This window comes from Brienomyrus brachyistius, chromosome 13 (assembly GCF_023856365.1).
Source record: "Brienomyrus brachyistius isolate T26 chromosome 13, BBRACH_0.4, whole genome shotgun sequence".
Taxonomy (NCBI): Eukaryota; Metazoa; Chordata; class Actinopteri; order Osteoglossiformes; family Mormyridae; genus Brienomyrus; species Brienomyrus brachyistius.
In genome coordinates, this window is record NC_064545.1 from 24,648,782 (window position 1) to 24,663,131 (window position 14,350).

Genomic DNA, 14,350 nt, shown 5'->3' on the forward strand with positions numbered 1-14,350 from the left:
ATGTCATCTTGAAAATATAATCCATATACACTGATCAGGCAAAACAGTCGACATGTTGAATACAGAAGGAATGGGCAGGATAAAGATCTGAGTGACTCAAATAAGGGCTTGATCATTACGGCCAGATGATCGGTCAGAGCATCTCCGAAACAGCGAGGCTTGTGGGGACCTTATGGCCAGCCGTGGTGAGCACCTACTGAGAGCGGTCTAAGGTGGGAAAATCCATGAATCGCCAACTGGGTGTTGGGCGGCCAGGACTAGTGGTTGCAGGATGTAAGTGAAGGTTAGTACAAACCAACAGATTGTGCTGCTGTCGTGCAAATGACAGATGATGATGATGATGATGATGGCCAGGAGAATAATGTGCTCTGATACAGGGGGCGCGAAGCCCTGCTCCATATGGGGCTATATAGCTGTGAGTCGGTCTTTTCGGTCCAATGCATCCCAGAGATACTTGACATGTACCCAGTCATCTCTACCATGCAAGAGAAAAACGGGATTCATAGGACCAGACATCCTTCTGCCACTTTCCAAGGTTCAGTTCTGGCAATTGTGTCTCCATTATAGGCATTTCTGACGGTGGCCAGGGGTCTGCAGGGGCCCTGACTGCGCCATGTGCGATGCGGCTCCATGCCCCGTGTGTCACGTAAACAACACAGTTCCATGTCCCTTTCTCGCCACTCCTGAAGTTCACACAGACCCTCCTCCCCCTCCCCCACCCCCACCTTACCAAGAGCCAAATGCATTTTTAGGTCCAAATATAGCTAAACCGGCTTTCACACACAATGCAAGCATCCTTCGGCAGGTCTGAATTACCGTGGCTCACGCTCTCCCCGGCGGACGCCAGTGCCAGGACGCTGGGCTGTTCACACTTCATTCGTAAATCCATACTTCATACACACTTAACCCATTTCCCTCCTGGAAAATACACACTCTCTACCTGTTCAAACCACTTCGGCATCAGTTATCCAATTAACTGGAAAATCACATCCTGGCCCATAGCTGAAACACAGAGCTTTAGCTGCAGGAAGTCTTCAGAACGGTCTTTAACAATTTAATTCATGCCAAAAAAAAAAAACAGCTAAAGGCCACTCCCCTTTCTTCTCATTCACATGCAGTAATCGATGGTAACCAACATGCACACCCAGCTCCAGCGTACAGGACCCTCACGGCTACGCGAGAGCCGAGGCCCAAAGCGGGCAGCTATAATCTGCACTCATGATCTGCAGTGGCTGCTCCTCTGCAGTGGCTGCTCCTCTGCAGTGGCTGCTCCTCTGCAGTGGCTGCTCCTCTGCACAGACTTTATCAAAGGCGCTGTGCAGGTCTGTCCAGTGCAGCGTTACGCGATTGCTTGCTCCTTTTAAAACCTAAGCCAGTACCTCACCAAAGAAGCCGGGGACAGATTTTTCTTCCCCAGCCAAGAGTAACTTTAGCTGCCTCTTAAATCTCAGGTTCATTGTCTGGCTTGCAGATCAATTAACCAATTAAAGGAAAGAAAATGTAAGAGCTTAAAAATCAGGCAACACCAACAGGGCCTGTAGCTTGGGGGAGCAGATGTCACTGGCACTTTGCTGTGGAAGGATAACTACACTGGAGGATAACTGTAGTAGGAGTAGCTACACTGAGGGATAACTGTACTAGGGCATAACTGTAGGAGTAACTGCACTGTAGCATAACTGTATTATGAGTAACTGCACTGGGGGATAATCGTATTGGGGGATTTTGTTTCAACAAGCCAGTTGAGTACTCTGTGACTGACTCCTACTCTACTGGTTGTCAGGTCAGGTTGGGGAGCATGCACCGGCACTGCACATTGCCGTGCCCACCACACAGCGAAACACTTCAGGATCCCAGTTGGCGACCCCCCAGGTCGATATGTGGTCCAGTCCCACCCTCTGAAAATGCCCATCTGCTGCAGCCAGTTGTTACGTGGGGGTCCGGATATGACAAACTACATCCAGCCCGGTAAGGAGGTTCTCCAACTTGCGGGGAAACATTTGAGGGTAGGTGGCAGGATTGGTACTCCAGCCACCATAAAAACTTCACCCAACAGCGGACAAGACTCTTCTGTTCTCTGTGGGCGAAGCTGTGCTGTAGATCGCCACAGGAAGGCAACAAGCAACATGAAGGGGATGGCGAAAGACCTCAGTATCCCCAGAGGAGTCGAAACCGCTGGAGAGCCAATGGGGGTCAGACCTGCTGGGGACTGTGGTGCACAGCAGAGCTAAATTCTTAATTTGAGGCAGCCCATCCAGGTAGGTGCATGAAATGTCTCTCAGGCACCTGGACTATCCACCTCAGCTTGGGGGAACACTGCACAGGGAGTAACCTCACAGGGAGTAACCGCACAGGGAGTAACCGCACAGGGAGTAACCGCACAGGGAGTAACCTCACAGGGAGTAACCTCACAGGGATTAACCGCACTGAGAGTAACCTCACAGGGATTAACCGCACTGAGAGTAACTGCACTGGGAGTAACCACACAGGGAGTAACCACACTGGAGACCTGGGTGATGCTGGCAGCGCCTTCATATATAAACACATAGGCAGCTACTCCTACTGAAGGAGTACTAGAGGAGAGAGTAGGGCGGCGAGATGTCTTACTGCGATTATATGGCGCATGCTCAATAATCACCAGGGCATCGGATGATGGGCGAAACCTTTGTCCTGACACCAGCTTTTCAGTACTATACAGACATTACTTACGCCCACGATTTGGTAAGGAGATTAGTAGTACGCCCAAAAGTTAGTGGTTTGTATAAATTTCCTTCTTTATGTTTAATAAACTTCACTTTAAGCCAAGAAAAGTACCAGCCACACCAGCATCTTTTTACCTTGTTCATCTACAGTATCTCCTCCTTTAGAAGATGTTGTGGCTGCTGAGCTGCCCCTTTCTTCACCTCCACTTCAGTGCTTATAAATAGCTTCCATGATTTACCCAAACAGTAGCAAGTGACGTGCTCCGCAAACCAAATTTAATAAACACAAGCATACGCCAAATTTATACAGATTATAACTCTTGGTCGTCACAATACACCTCATTAAGTAAGTAAAAATGCACAGCACTGAAAAGCCGGCGTCCAGACAAAACGTTTCACCCGCAATGTAAAGCCCCAGTGGTTATTGCGCATGTGCAATATAATCGTGATTGCATCGCATTTTGACATCGTGTGGCAGTCTGGTCCTCATTAGTCCCGCGGCGGGGGGAATCCTAATTCAAAGCCCACCACCATGGTTTTCCTCACAGCGTAATATGGGGGCAGCCGCTTCAGCATCCCTGTTGGCTGCATGCTTGGAGCTGTGACAGGACACCTCAAAGCAATAGTGTGCAAGGGGAAGAGAGGCAATACTCCCTCTGGGTGTGCAGGGCAGAGTGCACAGCACATCCTGCTTGCCAGGCTCCTGGTTTGTCCCACAAATAAAGATCACAAGCCAGGCATTTTCCAATTGTTATGATGGATTGATGGAGGCGTAGAATCTGCTGCTGTCATGAGACGTGGCAGGTGAGGACCTGACACTCTTTGTGTGGGATGATTGATTTTGTAATAAGTTGGGCCTCTTAGAAGCTGCCGTCTGTATGGGATTGCAGAGTGATGGTTACACTGTAAAATGAATGGGCAAAATTCGAGGGCTGACAGGAAAGAGACACCACACTTTACAATGACAACTGCAATTTTACAGCCAAACACTGAAGTGGCTGAAGTTACATGTGGTCACTAAACCAATTTAACATCAGTTGACGTTCACACATATTACCAATTACCTTTAGAAAAGCTTTAATGGTACATAGTATTGTTCATTATAACTAAAATCTATTTTAAGAGTAAAGACATTGCATTAATTGAAAAATATCAAACCGAGAACATAAATAAAATGTATTTTAATAATGAATAAATATTTATATAAACCATCGTCTTGATAAATGACTGTCAGCCCAGATATTGCTGGGTTCACCAATCACCAGCTGAATTACCCAACCTGATACGATAATTTTCATTTTTAATTATTTTAAAACACAATTAGAATCTTTCAAAATTAAAATCTTTCCTACCCTGTGGTTCATTACATATGGCGAATAAAAACTAAAAAGAGTAATATTATCCTGTATTACTGCTAGCAAACGCTACATGCTTTTGAGAACCCGACTGGTCACACTTGGCCCAAAGTGTGGTAGATGACATCACCCGCTGAAAGTCTAATTTGTTTCCATGTCCTCTCAGCTAAGCGCGAACCCCACCTACATCACGCCAGCCTTGGATTTCACTACATTTACTAACGAACAGCTACAGCACACATTCCACATTCCACATTAAGTGCCCACAAATGGTGCTGCCTCACCCTATTTATGTTCTGAAGCACACAGCCCAAACATGTGACTTCACGGTGGCCTATTTCTGCCCTCAAAGTAGCCCGTAACACATGCTGCTCACACTGGCACAGCAGTGAATGGTGTGCAAGGTATTGCCCTAGCAATGTGCTATTAAAACCGGTACTGGTGCATTAAGGCATGTTTTATCAGGCTGAGCAGGACGTTCAGATCCCTGCCGTCGTGTCCTCCTACCCAGGGCTGCAAAGGGATGAAACGTTTCTGGAAACTTTCCACGGGAATTTTCAAAACTCCATGGAATTCCACGTGAGACACCAGATACAGCAAAGAAAGCAAACTGTGTGAATAATACATAATAGAATATTATGTTTTGGTAGTTTTGGTATGTGGTTTGATACAGATGCTTATTTTTTCACACACTCAATCACAAGCACTTGGTTACACAATGAAAGCACTATTAGTGCTGTCAAGATGTTTTGTGCAACTACATTTAAGCTTCCTGTTATAGGCTAATTTAGCAAATTTCCAGTTTATTCCCATATATTCCGATTCATTTCCATGGAAGGTTTTGCAGCCTCCTCCTACTCTCCAAAGGTGTCCGATCCCTGACCCTGCACTCCTGCGGGAAGGATGGAAGACGCTCAGGGTGCTGAAAGTCGGAATGGCCAGTAGACTTTACTGAAGTTCTTTTGTATCATCAGTAGCTACCGACAGCTAGCGGCAAGCTAACACGCATGAAATACTGATTGTCGAAGTTACTCTCTCCACAGCGAAGGAATAAGCAAATGGTAGAGAGGACACGATGGCAGCATCATTGAATCGTTTTTTGGTGGTGGTTGAGAAATCTTTTTGGAGAAATAATTATGTTGCCACTGAGCCTCTGCGAGATGATTAACTTAATGCTATCTTTGTGTGTCACAATAACTAAAGGCAAAAGCACCCCACCAATTCTAGTATTCTGACACTGCATTACCGCTACCAACCAGAGGGGGTGCTGCAGAAGCAGCTCCGAAGACCCAAACATGTCTGCAATGAATAAAACATAAGGGCTAGCAAGAAGAAAAATAGATCCGTTCTGCTTTTCAAAAGTGTGTGTGTGGGGGGCAGTACATACCCATTCCGCTTAGTGACAGGGTGTGTTCATCATCAATAAAACACCAAAATGTCCGCCCTCTCTGCATACATACGCGGATAACGAACAACTCGGCCCACTGACGTATAGGCACTCTGAGTGGCTGCGAAGACTCAGTGCTGCTTTGATTCTGCTCCGCTTGGTAAAACGAAAGGATTTCTCTGTGGCGGTGTAAGCATTTTTGGAGAGAGAATTTAAAATGGTCATCAAAACTAAAATTTCCATTGCTGGCCACTTATCAACAATTACCGCGCCTCCCCTCCTGTAGAGGCCTTATTTTCGGAGGGTTTTATAAGAGGGGGACTGATAAAGAGGGTCTTGTCCGGGAAGCTTTAAGGTGCACGCAGCTCTTCACTACTCCAGGCAAAGCCAGTAGCCCTCGCTCTACGTGCAAATTCTCTGGAACCGCATATGAGTCCTTACTGCTTGAGCACCGAAATAATGTCCCACACTTGTATCCCAGCATGCACTGCACATCTTGTCATGTATTTAGAGTGACTGTAGCAGAGAACCATGCGGCCTGCTTCACGGTACGTGGGCAGACTAGTGAGTGGGTGTTGCAGATACCCACAATTAGAGCTCCCTCAAATAGAGGAGGGTTATTCTCTCTTTACTGTTACAGACCGACCTCACTGTGGAAAGTTTGCAGCTACGCGCAAAAAGGAATTTTAATTGTTCTCATCCTAAGTGTCTGAGGGAATGATACAGCAGCACAGAAAATGAGAACTATTCTCCTTGTCTGTGGAACGTAGAGCCCCCACCCCACCAGAACGACAGATTCTTACCCACCTGTCACTTAGTGCTTGCAAACACACGCATAAACGCTTCCACATACACACAAACACAGCTAAATGTTTAGTGTTTTCTGAACTAGGCAAACAAATAAGGATCAACTAAAGTAAGGAAACAGAGTGAATAATATATCAAAGAATCTGTGTGCCCCAGGAATAAATTAAATGTGGGGGGGGGGCTGTCAAAGCATATTTTCCCTCACATTTACATTTGACAGAAGAAGATTTAAAACCACCGGGTACTGTAATCTTGATAACAAAAAAGTCAAATCAAACATCACCAGCTTTCACGGTACACCAAATTCTAAACGTATCACGTTAGCAGAATGTACAATCTATCTTGTCATGAAAAATTGTAGTTCTGTAGTGGATGGATGGGGCGTCAAACTCTTGCCGGTGTTCTCCTTGTTAGCTGGGAAACAAGCCCCACAGAGGGAGCAGATGACAGCTGTATCAGAACGGGCCTTCAGCGCCCATAACACATACCAACCCCTGTGAAGTCGGAACTTCGCCACACACAGAGTTTTAAGCTAACTGGCATTTTTCTGGGCAAACTAGACACCGATCCCCCCCTCGCCCTCTCGTGTTTGAACCTCCATTATTCCTGTGAAGAAGCACAAGTCCCAGTTGTGCACTGGGGCACCAGGGCAGTGGTGCCCCAGTGGTATAAGGGTGCTCGGCATACAAGAGGCTCCCACTCAGGGAGAGCAAGCCCACATCCCAACAGCGTAAATCAGAACATGCACGTAAAGAAAAGTAGAAAAAGTCAGGAGTGTGACTGGGCACTAATTAAACTGCTCAGTCAGAAATATATATAGAAATGCATGCTTACCATCCTTATCTGCTCTTCGAAATATCTGGGGAGAGAAAAATGACAGCATTGGTCAATAATCCATTTCAGGCAACATCAAGAACTCCTCACAATAAATCACGTCAACTGACACAACAACACACTTTTGTGTGAAATTGTTTTTCTAATTAAAACGATGAATGGACTCTTCACAGGAAACTCGGCCTCAACTAGGGAAGAATTAAGCTCTCTACAGCGGAAGGAAGTGCAAAGAACACCATCACTATCAACAAAAACCATAACTCCAACGCACAAATAAACCCATGACACATATTTTGGTATCCCTGTCCATCATTTTTACTAGATGACAAACCATATCAAATTTATATCAAATGTCATGTTGCGTATATGAGTCAATATTCAGTGAGTTAGACAGGTTAAAAATTTGTTATATTGATAATTATTCCCAAAAGACTCTAGATAATCAATATTATATTAAATGCAAGTCAAAAGTATTTGATTAATTTTTATCATAAAAACAACAAGGACAGCCGGTGTGTGATACACAGTTTAATGACATATGAGCAAACTCTGTGATTTACAGCATTATTAATTATTCTTTTGGGAATATACACCAAAAACACGCTGACCATTCAATCATTTATTTATGTTCTACCAAATCAACCATGGTTGCATGAACACCTGTTTTCAGTCTTTATTCGTTTATTCAAGTGCAAATTGGTATTCATTCATTCATTCATTCATTCATTCAAAGTCACAACATAACTACCATGCATTTTTAATCCCATGTTACACAAGTGATACAGCTGAAACCAAATGCGATTCATTTGATCCAGACAAATGTTAATCAAATCATTAAAAAGAGCAGCAAGCCGTAATTAGCAGGGTCCCAGAACCATTATCCAGCAGAGGGCCTCTCAGCAAATCAAAGACAAATTACATTTATACGCCAGCATAGGCTGCATATAGGAATCCAGTGCCCCCAACATTGTTCCTAATTGGTCATTATCATGCATGTAAAATGGCTGCTGAAAACCAGATATAATTCATGGTGCACCAATGTGATGCCATCAGCCTCCAACACCATTCTGCACTGGCCCCTCAAGTTTGGGGAAGATTGGGGACAGCATTCATTTACATATTTTTCCAAAGCAACGCAGAACTGAGAAAGTCGGGTCAGATTGGAGAAATTGAAGGTCGAAGGTCATACTCAAGACCCCAGCAATGACGTCACTCTGCTGGCCTTGGGATTTGAACCACCAACCTTCAGATTATAGGCACAGAACCCTAAGCCATGCAACACCAGAGTCAGAGCTCATCATGTAGAACAAGGGCAGTGGAGGTACAATTTTGGCTAGTGGCCATCCTGTTCATAAAACTCAACATTTTTTTTAAATAATTATCGGTGAACTTAGTCTCCTGATTCTTCCAAGATTACATTTGTGCAGATCAGGTCAAGTTATGACCAGTTTGCAAAAGTAGGCTTTACAAATTATGCAAATAAAGAAGAAATCTAAGAAGGTCGTCCCTCGCCACTTCACGGTTCGACTTTCGCAGCTTCACTCTATCGCGGTTTTTTGTATATTCATTAAAAAGTTGATTGAGACTGAAAATGATACATCGCTACGCATCGGAAGCATCTTTGCTCTTCGTAATTAAATGTACAGTAATAATAATATGATATTTGTAACGTCTAATGTCTTGTTTTGTCTTATTTTGTTTAATATATTGGGTGATAGGGTGTAATTTTCATGACCGGCCTGTAAGATCCTCTTGTCTGTCACGCCCCCTTATTAACCACGCCCCCTTATTAACCACGTGTGCAGCCCTGATTGTGACCAGCTGTTTCCTGTCAGTTTGATTCCTCCGGTGTATTTAAGTCCACGTCAGAGTCTGTAACCCCAGGTCTGTCATTGACGTTTTGATGTTACATGTTCCTGTGTCCTGCATTTGTAGTGATTCCAAATAAACCCTTCGATCCTGATTCCTCCTCTTCCCATTCCTGCTTCTGTGTCCAGCAATAAGAACAGTAATGGTGACTAAAGGGTGTTATTTCATGTCCAATAACGTTAAAAACTGTACTTAGAGGTCGTAAAAAGGTTTTCTATGCTCTAACTACAAAATATTCGATTTATAAATAAAGAATCCTACTTTGCGAAAATTTACTTATCACGGTAGAGTCTGGAACTGATTAACCACGATAAACGAGGGCCGGCTGTAGCTTCTCCGTTTGGCATGGGCCATGGGAAATATAATTAAGAGCACTTCGTTTGATGGGGCACAATGTATCAGTACGCTCTTACTTAATGCATTAATTAACCAGAAACTAACTAATTGTTAGTTGTTTACTGATCCCATGTTTGTTCTTCATTTAATGCAGTTCGTACATTTCATGCAGCTACGATATTTGTTCACGATTTGTGCTTGTGCAGTAACTGAGTTACTAACTTACGTGCACCCCTCACGTGAAGTGTTAGCAAATAATTTTGTCTGTAAAACTGTTGGTTCAAGAGATACAGCTGATAATATAAATGGCTGCACTATAGTGCCACTCTCAGGCTTCTCTTTAGTGGGGAGGAGGAGCTGTACTTTTTCACTAAATTTGGTGTTTCCACGCCTTACACCCTTTAACAGCGCATGTAAAGATCAGCTAAAATATTTTTTCTAGACGGCATGGTGCGTTCAAAGTGCTATCGATCACGAGGAATACAGCTGACATCAATCTGTCACTGCTTCTGTAGAAAAATGACCCGGTAGCCAGAAATCTGTAATGGATAATATCAGCAGGTTTCAGAAACAAGGCTCAGGGGCATCGCTGAGCCAGTCAGCTGCCATTCATGAACTGAATCAATCATTCCCTCAGTGTCTGTGGTGTCATTAGCTGCCCTACGCGTTTTGTGTCTAATAAGCCAAGGAACATCCTAACGCAATGGGGCCAGACCGTAGCTAGTGGCAATGACGGCATTTAAATCGAATTATCACCGTTTCCTTTAACTTGTGCAAAAACGTTGCATATCATTTGCGCATTTTCCTAGATTGAATGATAAATAAATACAGGCCAATTAAAATAACGTGCCTCGGTAGAACATTTTTACATCTCTTCTTGGGCTTGGAAAAAAATGGCTTTGTGCTACAGTGCAGATGTCACAAATGTCAAAGCAACAAATATGAGTGTGAAAGAAAAATTAATACACCTGCTCCCCATCTGTCCTCCTCAGAACAATTGGGAGGACAGATCTAATTGTTTATTCTGGACGGCTGAGCAAGAACTAGATATATTACATCTAGATCTGAAGAGCTTAGAGTATGATGATCACCAGAGCTTTCTACTGGGCTCCATAGGAGAAATTTTGGTTTCCAGCATCAATGCTGAACAATCTCTATCGCCAATACTGAACAAACCTTTTCCCAATGGGTTCAACCAATCAGTGATTGACGGCACACCCTAATTCTGCCCATAGAGGGATTTAAAGCAATATGTCTCCAATACTACATAATGGACTACATATAGTATTGTGGTCTGTAATGAGAGCCAGCTGGCCCAATCCCCCGGCAGTTATTACTGAGAATTCTGTCTTCTGTTTGAGACACAAATTGTGTTAGAAGCAGCTGTCAGTTCTCAACCACGAATTAAAAGAATATATGACGAGCACTCAGCACCAACACAAAATCCCAGGGGTACGATCACTTAATCAGTTGCATCTCACTTTTTCTGCATTTCCGACGCACATAAAATTTCTCTTAAAACTGGTCGCTAACTTGACAATGAGTTTCTCATAACCTGTGAAATAAACATATTCTCCGTATCCTTCGGATTCCAGCCTCGATCTGTCAGGCTGCCTTCCTGGCTGCTACCACGCTCTATAATCATTAGCGATCGCGCGGCAAAGCCTTGAACTTCTCGGGGTGCCAAACTGAGTCGTACTGTAGCTACATGCTATCATTTCAAAGCCTCTCAGTCGCTCCAAGCTCAGAAGGAGGCCTCAATTAAGAATAACTCTGAGTATAACAAAACACTCGGAGGGTTTGCCCACAACCGCTACTTATAACACTGAGACGACTGAAAACTGTTTGGAAGAAAACGTAGACAGGCTGCGCGATAACTGCACTGTGGCTTTGAAAAGTTGCTGTCAGCTGAGTTGGGATCATTTATCCTCAAACTTGTGTTTTCATCAGATTAGACAAGAAGAGTTAAACGGTAGCAAAAAAGGGGCTAACCTGTCACAGCACGGCAGCCACACAGAAATAGTCCTGAAAATGGATCATCTCCACATACGGTTCTCAGTCAGAGGCCTGAGACTGAAGCAGTGAGCATTAACTGACATGTCCTGGAAATGATTCATTCAAACAGGTTAATGCTCACATTTGTTTCAGTCTAAGTCACATCTCGAGTCTTAGTTTCGTTGTTTAACATTTGGTGCCTTCGTTCCGTATCCTGTTCATCATGGTAATTTTGACTGAAAACAATGATAGTTTCAGTTCATTTCAAATGAATTCCGGGCATAATTGCTTTGAATGATTAAAATTACATATTTAAAAATCGCATTTCTCAAATCACTGAGCGTGAATGTATAGTTATAACTTCGAAAAAATCGGACAAAATCAATAGAAAAACGCTATTACGGTGTTTTAATAAGATTATGCATCACGCAATTACTTTTATGTACTGTACTGTATATAATGCGATTTAACAAATAATTAAACTCACAAAAGAAAAGAAGGATTTTAGAAACATATTCAGACCCTTTGGGTTCCATGTGGTGTCTTTCCAGTGTTTTTTTTTTTTTCATTTCTTTTTAATGTGTGAAACTTCACACAATCCATAACAAATGATTATCAACCTTGTTAGGAAACTATATTCAAAATTCTAACACCAAAACTGCTAAAACAATAAGCTTAACACATACTGCTAAGTTCAGCACTAACCTGCAACAAAACCATTCTGATAATTGCAGCTGTCTGAGAGTAACTGAGCAGTGAAGGTTTTGAAATATTAAAGCGTGACACAGAAATCATGTAGCAAGAGCATTCTGGTAATAGAAAACAAATCAAGGGTTCCAGTAAAGGCACAAGCTGCAAATGTAAGCACTGAGTCTGCCGCAGTGATGACACTGGGGTAAGACGCTCTTGACCCGCCCCCACCTCTCTTCCTCTCATTCTCTGTTTCTCTCTCCCCGTCGCTGAACTCAGCCCCCCATCTCTGTCTCTCTACGTTGTGCCCTGTCTCACTCCCTCACTCTCTCTGAGCTCGGCCAATGTCTCTCTATCCACACTTTGCCCTTATCTCCCTCTGTCTCTGGGCTTGACACCTTTCTGTATCTCTCCACGCTCTGCCCTGTCTCTCTCTCCTTCTGTCTCTGAGCTTGACCCCTGTCTCCATCTCTCCACACTCTGTCCTGTCTCTCTCTCCTTCTGTCTCTGAGCATGGCCCCTCTCTCTCTCTCCCCCTGTCTCCATCTCTCCACGCTCTGCCCTGTCTCTCTCTCCTTCTGTCTCTGAGCTTGACCCCTGTCTCCATCTCTCCACACTCTGTCCTGTCTCTCTCTCCTTCTGTCTCTGAGCATGGCCCCTCTCTCTCTCTCCCCCTGTCTCCATCTCTCCACGCTCTGTCCTGTCTCTCTCTCCTTCTGTCTCTGAGCATGGCCCCTCTCTCTCTCTCCCCCTGTCTCCATCTCTCCACACTCTGTCCTGTCTCTCTCTCTCTCCCTCTGTCTCTGGGCTTGACACCTGTCTGTATCTCTCCACACTCTGTCCTGTCTCTCTCTCCTTCTGTCTCTGAGCATGGCCCCTGTCTCTCTCTCCCTCTGTCTCTGAGCTTGACCCCTGTCTCCATCTCTCCACGCTCTGCCCTGTCTCTCTCTCCTTCTGTCTCTGAGCATAGCCCCTGTCTCTCTCTCCCCCTGTCTCCATCTCTCCACACTCTGTCCTGTCTCTCTCTCCTTCTGTCTCTGAGCATGGCCCCTGTCTCTCTCTCCCTCTGTCTCCATCTCTCAATGCTCTGTCCTGTCTCTCTCTCCTTCTGTCTCTGAGCATGGCCCCTGTCTCTCTCTCCCTCTGTCTCTGAGCTTGACCCCTGTCTCCATCTCTCCACGCTCTGCCCTGTCTCTCTCTCCTTCTGTCTCTGAGCATAGCCCCTGTCTCTCTCTCCCCCTGTCTCCATCTCTCCACACTCTGTCCTGTCTCTCTCTCCTTCTGTCTCTGAGCACGACCCCTGTCTCTCTCTCCCTCTGTCTCTGGGCTTGACCCCTATCTCTCCACGCTCTGCCCCATCTCCATCTCTCTCTGTCTCTCTCTGCTAGGCTGACCACACCCCATTCCAGCACCAGAGCATTGCTGAAGAGCTAGCTTGCCTAATAAAACATGAAGACGACACTGAATCCACACTGACACACAAAATGACCAGTACGGCTACATTACCATGTTATACAAACCATATAAAGTCCATCATTTATTTCTCAGTTGAGTGTTCTTCAGCATTTAGACGTTTGCTGAATTAGTTTTGAAGAACATCTTTATTGTCATTGCACATGAACAACGAAAAGCAGAGCACCGAGGCTTCCGTACAAACCTGACCCCCAGGCACAATTTATAATTATATCATTATACTAGCATTAATAATGATTAATAATTTTACTTTATGTACATGAAATACCAGACTAAGGAGTTCCCTGCTCAGTGCTTACGGGGACTGGCTGCAAGCGTCCCCACAACACTACTAGACGAACAGCCGGAAGATGTACGGACGAACAGCTCTCATATTTCTGAGTGAGACAGTTTTGATTTGACTGAGACTATTGTTTTATAATATGTCAGTCTTTGGTCTATCTAAAACTTTATGAGCACCGGAAGCACCACAAAGCGCCGCGCCCGCCGTCCCGCTGCCGGCCAGAGCCGCTGCTTCGCCGCGGAGCCCCAGCCCCCCAGCCGATTCCCACATACCCGAGCGCTGCTCTCTGGGTTCATATTAAATTAATGCCACGTTAAGCCAGATGTATCGGTAATGTAAAACGACAGCTACATTTAAATCATTCCTGCCTGCAATCTCCCAAGATTGCTTCAGACCAATTTCAAAAGTTTGTGACATAAATATGAATAATTTTATATATACATTCTCGGGATCTAAATCTTCCTAAGCGAGAATGAAGAACGCTTCCTAAAATGTTCCCGATCTGAATTTGGGTGCCAAGGAATATCTGCACTTTGATTCGTCTTATGTTGACATTTGTCTGTCTCTATGTACACCTACGTCCATCGTTTTGCCCTCTCTGCTGCACTTCATTATCTCGGAA

General features: G+C 44.5%; 1 protein-coding gene across 2 annotated transcripts in view; it reads right to left on the reverse strand.

The window, feature by feature from the left end:
• The window catches only part of necab2 (N-terminal EF-hand calcium binding protein 2), an 80,635-nt gene that overhangs the window by 65,411 nt on the left and 874 nt on the right, over nucleotides 1–14,350 (reverse strand). For both annotated transcript variants that reach the window (XM_048973584.1, XM_048973583.1), the window contains exon 2: nucleotides 7,083–7,107. In XM_048973584.1, the coding sequence (XP_048829541.1) occupies nucleotides 7,083–7,107 (25 nt within the window). The remainder of the gene's footprint in view (nucleotides 1–7,082; nucleotides 7,108–14,350) is intronic.